Genomic DNA, 7512 nt, shown 5'->3' with positions numbered 1-7512 from the left:
AAACTTTATAAAGTTTTCGATCCTTATGTTGTTATTCCCAAGCTTCTCAGGATTCAGATATTACAGTGTAACGAGCCTGCAAGGATGCATCAAAGTCTGTATCCCTAATCAAAAGGTTTTAATAAATCTTCCATTCACTGCTTTTAAAATTAAAGAAACAGTCGTCAAATATTTCCTCCGTACCAGTAGGAAGTACAGTATGGACAAATCCCTCTAAATAAATGGTCAAATATGTTACAATATTTTCAGATTCATCATGTTCAATAATAATGTTTGCTGGAGCAACAAAATTCAACTAAACAGACAATGACTTTCTGATCAGGCCACCCAACCACGTGTTTATGCATTGATATTTCCGTTTCCATTTCTGTGTTTGTCGCTCATTTGTACATGTCATCCAAAGCAGACGGTCCACATGTACACGTTTACTGGTTTCTTCAGGAAATAGCTTTCTCACTTCCACAGCTCCAGGGGGACGGAGGCCCAGCACCAAAGCTGTTCAGTTTCCACCATCCAGACAGATCCTATATCCATTACTTTACAGTCTCTTAAATGCGTGATTGTCCAGTGAGGAGATATACAGTACATGATAAACCCCTGTGTGTGAGCACAACTATACAGAACAGAATTAGCCAGACAGTTTGTACATCTATAGAACACACTATTCAACTTGACATTTAAACAGAAAATACAAAATCTTTTTTTATTGTGGAGAAATCCTGCAGATAAAAATAATGAATAGGTGATGTCATTTTCTTTTCTCCCCTCTCCCCGCCCTCCCCTCCCCTTTTTATTTATTGCATGCGATTAAAAAAAACACAACAAATAAAACAGTGGACAGGAACAAGTGCGCTTTAGAAATTTGATGAATGCAAAATTCTTGTCAGTTCACAGCTTTTTTACGCTCTCCATCTTACACAGTGTCAGTTCTGCATTAGATTCGCTGAGTTTCAGACAGTTGTGTTTTATCTATCTATCTATCTATCTATCTATCTATCTATCTATCTATCTATCTATCTATCTATCTGTCTATCTATCTGTCTATCTATCTATCTATCTATCTATCTATCTATCTATCTATCTATCTATCATGATAAAACAGACATGATTTCTGAGGTATTCACAGAATACAGTGAATGGTTTCAATTGAAGCATGGTCTCTAAACATAGGAAGTATATGTGTTGTGTTTTTTCTGGTAGGCAGGTGAGAGTTCAAGCTTTCCACATATGTATATCTATTCAAAGGGCAAATCTCTTTCACCCTTGCAACAGTAATAAATGAACCATCAATCTTATGTCGTACTGTTGTCTATTATTGTCTTCTCTCTTTTTGAAGACAGATTATGTGATATGTTAAGTTTGAAGTATAATTCAGAACGGTTTATTGGCCACTGGGGTTGAGCTTTCACCTGTCTAATGCTACTGGGTCAGTGCAAATGAAGGAGAGGCAACAAGGAGTGGCGAACAGTACACTGCTAAAAAAAAAAAAAATTATGTGTAATGTTCAGTGAGACCTGTTCTTTGCTACACGCAGATTGGTTCCCCGTAAAAGTTCTCGTAATTTTAATATAGATAAGAGCTTTCTATTCAGTACAAATATACATGGATTTCATTATAAGATATATCTTTCTTTCTTCTATTCTTGTGTATCATGAAGTGCAAAACGAGGTTGGATCTGTGAAACCATGCCAAGTTAAACTCTAGTCCAACAGATTGAAGTCCTTCTAAAGCATTTTCACCATCTGCCCTCACTGGTTCACTTAAATTTGCAATGAAACGCACATTTCCTTTTTCTGGAATGGCAATTTTTGCTAGCAGCTGGAAAGAGCAATAAATTTTAATGTCAGCTTTTGACAAGTGTGAGATTTAATTTGAGTGAAACTTTACATGTAGCTTCATATAAATTTATCCGTTCAGGGACTTTCAAATGCCCTGCCACAACCAACTCTGTAGGAGAAAGGCCACTGTGCGATTGTCCAAAATTAGTCTGGATGATAGACAAATAGGTGCAAGCCCTTGCTCCTTCTGTTTTCGATACTCAAAGAAAAATCTGTTTTGATCTATGCAGCGTAAATGCAACTCATATCTTTCGCAGTGACGTAATCAATTCTCCTGTAATACAAAAGAAGTACAAAAATGTCGACACAAACTGGGATCAAGGATTCTTTCCACATAGGTCATGCAACAAGTTGAAGTCTTATCATTTTCTGAGGCGCATTTTTACAAAAATACATGCATCATGTTAGTATTTGGATATCATTTTAGTCGACAAATATAAGATTGGCTCTTTGTAATATACTTTATGGCAGGTCTGCAGATGTAAATATAATAAAAAACTTGGTGCTGAGTTGAGACTCTTGCTAGTGACTTCCACATCAAACCGACTTTGCTTGTTGGCAGGAATACTGAGTAACGAGTCTAGGAAGTCTGGCTGATGCAGTGGGCACCCTAGGTTGAAAGAATACAAAATGTGGGAAGAATTTTTAAATGAAGTAGTAAATCAGTCCCTAAGTGACATACGTGCACCCGCACCATTGAAAACACAAAAAGTACAAATATTAGTAAAGATTGCATGTGCCTGTACATGCACACTCACTTTGTCACAATATTATGTCCTATCAGTTTCCAAACCCTTGAGATTTTTTTATTTTTTTTATTTTTAGAAAAAAGCCTGTTCAATCAAAATATTCCTTGCACTTTTAAAGAAGGGGACTATTTTTCACTAAATAAGGTATTTAGATATATTTTCAGGACTTCATTATAATCCTTTAATGATTCTCTATCTCACAACAGTCTGCCACTTTTAAACAGCTGAGTGCATTTCAGCAACAGATTTGAAATGTTGCAGGAATCCCTCCACTGGTGAAAAGGAGAAGTGCAGGTTTTGAAAATCCAGAAAACAGCTAAGAACGGGCAAAAGTTCTTATCAGCTTATTTTATGACGATCTATCATCATGAGGGCTCCCATCTGAGTTTTCTGTCTCCCCTTCTGAAATGGCTTGCATGGGCGCTGTGTAGAGGCGACTGCGTGTACTGTAGCGACTGCTGTTAGCAACCGGGGGGATCCGAGAACGTCCCTGTCGAGATGCAGCTGACATGGGGAGTGTTTTGGGAGTGAAACTTTCCGAGTTGGCCCGAGGAAAAAGGCCTGGTATCTGGATTGGGTCCAAACCAGAGATTGGGGGCTCCTGAGGCATAGAAGACTGCTCCTCTGCCTGTCTAATTGAACATTCTTGAAGGGACTCCCCGGGTGTTTTGGGGGTAATGGGGCTCTTCAAAATCTCTGTCGCTGACATGCGATAGCTAGAATCAGACCTGCTGCCTTTCTTTAGCAAAAGAAGTTTAAACTCCTCGTTGGATGTGCTGGATTTCTTAGCACTACGATAGATTGGAACAGGAGCTCTCTGTGACCCAACGGCATTGGCTAAAGTAGCAGGAAAGTTAAGAGGAGGAGCTGGAGGGACAACACCAGTGGAAACATTACTGGGGGTTACGGCTGACACAGGGCAAAGACGAGACTTCACGTTTAGGTCTCCTGAATCTTTACGGCCAAGGACCTTTCTTTTGGATCTGAATAAAGAAATTACAAAATAGTACAAAGGAACATTGTCAGTAAATAAACATAAACTTCATAAACTTGAAATGTTTTAAAGTTGCATTGCAACATATACAGTTTAGAAGCACATAAAGGCAATCTAAGTGCAAACTGTACAAATACCTGTGTATCATGGCAAAAAGGTCTTCTGTTGTACGACTCTTGTTAGGGGATGTAATAATAATGTCGTCATCAACTTTGGCGTCATCCGTCAGAGGGGAAAGTGAATTGTCACTTGGTGTGGAATCTGTGGAACACAACATCTCCTTGATATGTCTTCTGGTTGTCTGATTAATTAGTACACATGCTAAAACAGACCGCTCTTTACTAAATACTACTCTGTATCCTTTAAATTTGTGCCTAAAATGAGTTTTGCTCATTGGCAGATCACGACAGTGGACTGGTGGGTAGACAATGTTTGGACTAATATGAAGCTGGATCCAGTACAACGTAAGTTGAAATGGGAAAGAAAACAACTTTTAACAAAGAACAATAGAGTACTGTTTCAGTCTACCTTATGAGGAAACAGAAGATTTGGTTTCACCATAATCTGTGTTTGCTTCAAAACTATTACAAGCAAGATCCCCACCCAGTGCACTATTTATGTTCTGTAAGATGCAGTATACAAACTTATTTTAGTTTGATTTAGTTTTTCAGCTTACCTTTGCTAAAGTAATCCTCAGTGTCAGGAGTGGTGGAGTCATCCTTGTTCTCTTGGAGTTGGTGCGGATGGGCACTTCTGGTAGCACCTGATATCACTTCCCTCTCTTCTTCATGCACTTCTTGTCCTCCTGTCCTTGCATCGCTGATTAGGTAAGGATGCGATGCCTCTGTTGTGTTACCAGGCACTTTGACAGGACTAGCCCATGACCCTGAGTTTAAGTGGGATCCCCCAGCAAATTCATAGGCTGGGGGAGGAGGGTGGTCCGATCGCATTCCTCCTCTGGAACATGCAGCCCTCTGCGGCTCTTTTACCTGCTCTTCTTCTTCCTCTTCCTCCTCCTCCTCATCCTCCTCCTCATCCTCGTCGTCATCCTGGGAGAACGAGCGCTCCCCCAAAACTCTAAACTCGGAACGTGCATGTGTTGAGTGGGTGAGCCCCCTGAACTCTGTGTGTGAGTGAATATGAGTGTGGAGATCCACAGGTGAAGGGTGTGGAGCACGTGGAACTGGTCTATGCAGGGGTGAACTGTCTTCAGAGATGTCTGATGAAGGGTCCATCCTTGTTCTGAAGGCAGTCATAGCCCAAAAGGTTCCTGGTCCATACCGGTCCTGCCTTAGAAGCAGACTTTCATAGGATGGAGGTCCATCAGGGTGGCGACCAGGTGGAGGTGGCTGTGAACGTTCAGGAGAAGAGGTGTGATCATGACATGGGGGCCTGGGAGGTGGCCTTCTGGGAGGGAGAGGCCTGGTATTAACAGGGGGAGGAGCCAGGGTGGAACCACTTGGGGGACATTTTGGCCTTGTCACAGTCTCAGTTCCATTCGTTGTGTCCTGGTATGTTGTGGAAGTACTCTGCGGCTCTGAAGACTGGCTAACTGAATGAAGCTGCACTGAACGAATCGTTGATGGAGTAATTGGCAGAACGTTAGAGCCTGGATTTGTTAAAGCAGAGCCTGAACTTGGTGGTGGATTGGTATTGGTTATCTCAGGGACCATTATTTTTGGTCCAATGGACAAAACATTTGCAACTCTGTGTTTGTTGTGGTGAAGGGTGTGCATGTGGTATGCTCGGTGGGATAAGGTGTGTCTCACATAGCCTCCATGTAGAACATTGAGATCGAGCTGAGAAGGTGGAGGTGGGAAGTCTGGATCTCTCTTATTGCAAAATGAAATGGAAGCCCCATCTCTGGGAAATTGTTGCAAGGAAGAGAGAGATGACTTCCTTTCTGGCACTTTAGGCTTTCTCTTGCCAGTTGAAGGGGACAGAGGTCCTGGGAAGAAGGCTGCTGAAGATGAGGGTAAGGTTGATGTTGGGGTTTCTGATTGGCTGGAATAACCACTTGATGGTGAGGCTAGGCCAGCCAGTTTCTCAGGTGATCCAAGTTTAAAGTCTCCAGATGGGAGAGATGGACTGCTTTCCTTGGACTCTAAGGTCTGGGCAACAGCCTGAATTTGCGTTTCTGTGGAAGAGGAAGAGCTGTCTGGTGACTTCATACAATCCATAACAGTGGTGCCTGTAGCTGTGCTTGAGTTAGACATTGATGCGTACTCACCATTGTTAGACTTAAGCTCACTGTTGTGAAGCCACAGATCTGCATAGTCAGACTGCACAGCACCTTCATCCTTAAATGAGTGTGTATCTGCGGAGCTAAAGGACATGGGCTCTACTATGTCCATGGCTCCCCCCAGTCCCATGCCCCAAGTTCCTAAAGACTCTGCAACTAGACAAGATGACTGTAATGGTTCTGGAGCTCCTCCAAGTTCCAGGTCCAGTTCCAGCTTCATATCTGTGGAAGACGAGGTAAGTTCTTGCTCACTAACCATCTTTGGATGATCCTTATCTGCTTGTGTGTCTGTTCCAACATCAACACTACTATTGGTTTCCTTTAGTGAGGATGTTCGCTTGGGTGGTGGAGGTTTGATTTTTGATTTCCTTAAAGGACGGCAAGTCCTCCCTAAAGTCATAGTGCCTGTTTTGAACTGAAGTGGAGGCTGAGGATAACCTCCATGGGATAATCGTTTTGCCACAGTGTTGGACTGATGACAATCAGGCCCGAGGTCTGCATAGTTACATGTGTATTCTCTGTAGGTCGGATTATACTCCCCAAGATTCACAGAGGATGAGTAGAAACCTTCTGTATCAGATGGGTAATGAGACTCAGGCTCTTTTTCAGCATTTGTTTTCTGTTTACTGAAACATGTTTGGTCATTAAGACCTTCCATTGAGCTGTATTCTTGAAGAAACTGGTGGTTTTCACTTAGCTTTTGGGTGGGATCTTGATCTTGATCTGGATCGGTCTGATCTTGGTCTTGGGGGTATGTCCACTCCCCTTCGCTGGCTGTACTGACCCCTGCATCATCTAGCTGGTCTGTGGCTGATGATGTAAAAGAGCTTGATCTGTGGCCTTGACTCTGGGGCCTGAGGTCAGAGTGGTAGGAAGGATCCAGGGAAAATCCCTCATCAATGGCATTGGGTGCTGTATTAAGTGATAACTCTGAATCACAGTGGGAAGAGCCTGTCAGGGGTGGGGAAGAGGGTGGGGGAATAGTTTCAGATGTTTGTGAGGGGCAGGTGGAGCTGGAGCCACTCCAGTTTCCACTTGATGACTGGTGGTCCTCCTTGTGGTCCACATGACTGCCTAAAACGCCTGTAGTAGACACTGAGTGAATAGGGCTGCTAAAAGTATCAGAACTGGATGAAATTTCACAGCTACCCATGTCAGCCTTGCGGGGCAAGCGAGAACGACCCCTCTCCATCCAGCTATGTTCTGGACTCCCGGCTCCTCCACCGCCCCTGTCTCTTTCACTAGACCTCTGCAGTCGTTTTAGGCTTCCAAGTTGCAGTGGCTCAGGGGCTGCCTGATCGTCTGTACTCTCTTCTTCATCCTTCATCATCATCATCTTCATTCTTGGACTTGGTCCAGATGGAATGAAGTCCTCTGCTTCAGAAGGTGATAAATCTTCATCTTCATCATCATCATCATAGTTGTCATCATCGTCTTCGTCACTGTCGATTAGACGGCCGCCCTCTCTTGGAAGGCTACGTGAGCGTAAGCGGCCACCATGTGTAGAAGCTGTAGTGTATGTTGAGTCCGACTGGTCACCCAGGGAGGAAATGTTACCCGTAGAATGGGACAGAGAGGCAGGGATACCTTGATGGTTGCGCTGAGCTCTAATGCGCCTTCTGGAGGGAGCAGCTGTACCTAATAGGTAGGATCAGAAGAGAGAATCACAGGTGTTTTTTTTTCTCCATT

General features: G+C 43.1%; 1 protein-coding gene across 5 annotated transcripts in view; it reads right to left on the bottom strand.

The window, feature by feature from the left end:
- Positions 1-787: 787 nt before the first annotated feature.
- The window catches only part of nhsb (Nance-Horan syndrome b (congenital cataracts and dental anomalies)), a 50371-nt gene continuing 43646 nt past the window's right edge, over positions 788-7512 (bottom strand). For all 5 annotated transcript variants that reach the window (XM_028015752.1, XM_028015749.1, XM_028015750.1 and 2 more), the window contains 3 exons: positions 4258-7461; positions 3719-3842; positions 788-3570 (listed from right to left, as the gene is read on the bottom strand). In XM_028015752.1, coding sequence (XP_027871553.1) covers positions 2937-3570; positions 3719-3842; positions 4258-7461 — 3962 coding nt within the window. In that variant the 3' untranslated portion in view covers positions 788-2936. The remainder of the gene's footprint in view (positions 3571-3718; positions 3843-4257; positions 7462-7512) is intronic.

Source organism: Xiphophorus couchianus, chromosome 4 (genome assembly GCF_001444195.1).
Source record: "Xiphophorus couchianus chromosome 4, X_couchianus-1.0, whole genome shotgun sequence".
In the NCBI taxonomy this organism is placed as follows: domain Eukaryota; kingdom Metazoa; phylum Chordata; class Actinopteri; order Cyprinodontiformes; family Poeciliidae; genus Xiphophorus; species Xiphophorus couchianus.
The sequence above is the reverse complement of the archived record's forward strand: the minus strand, read 5'-3'. Positions and strand labels throughout refer to the sequence as shown.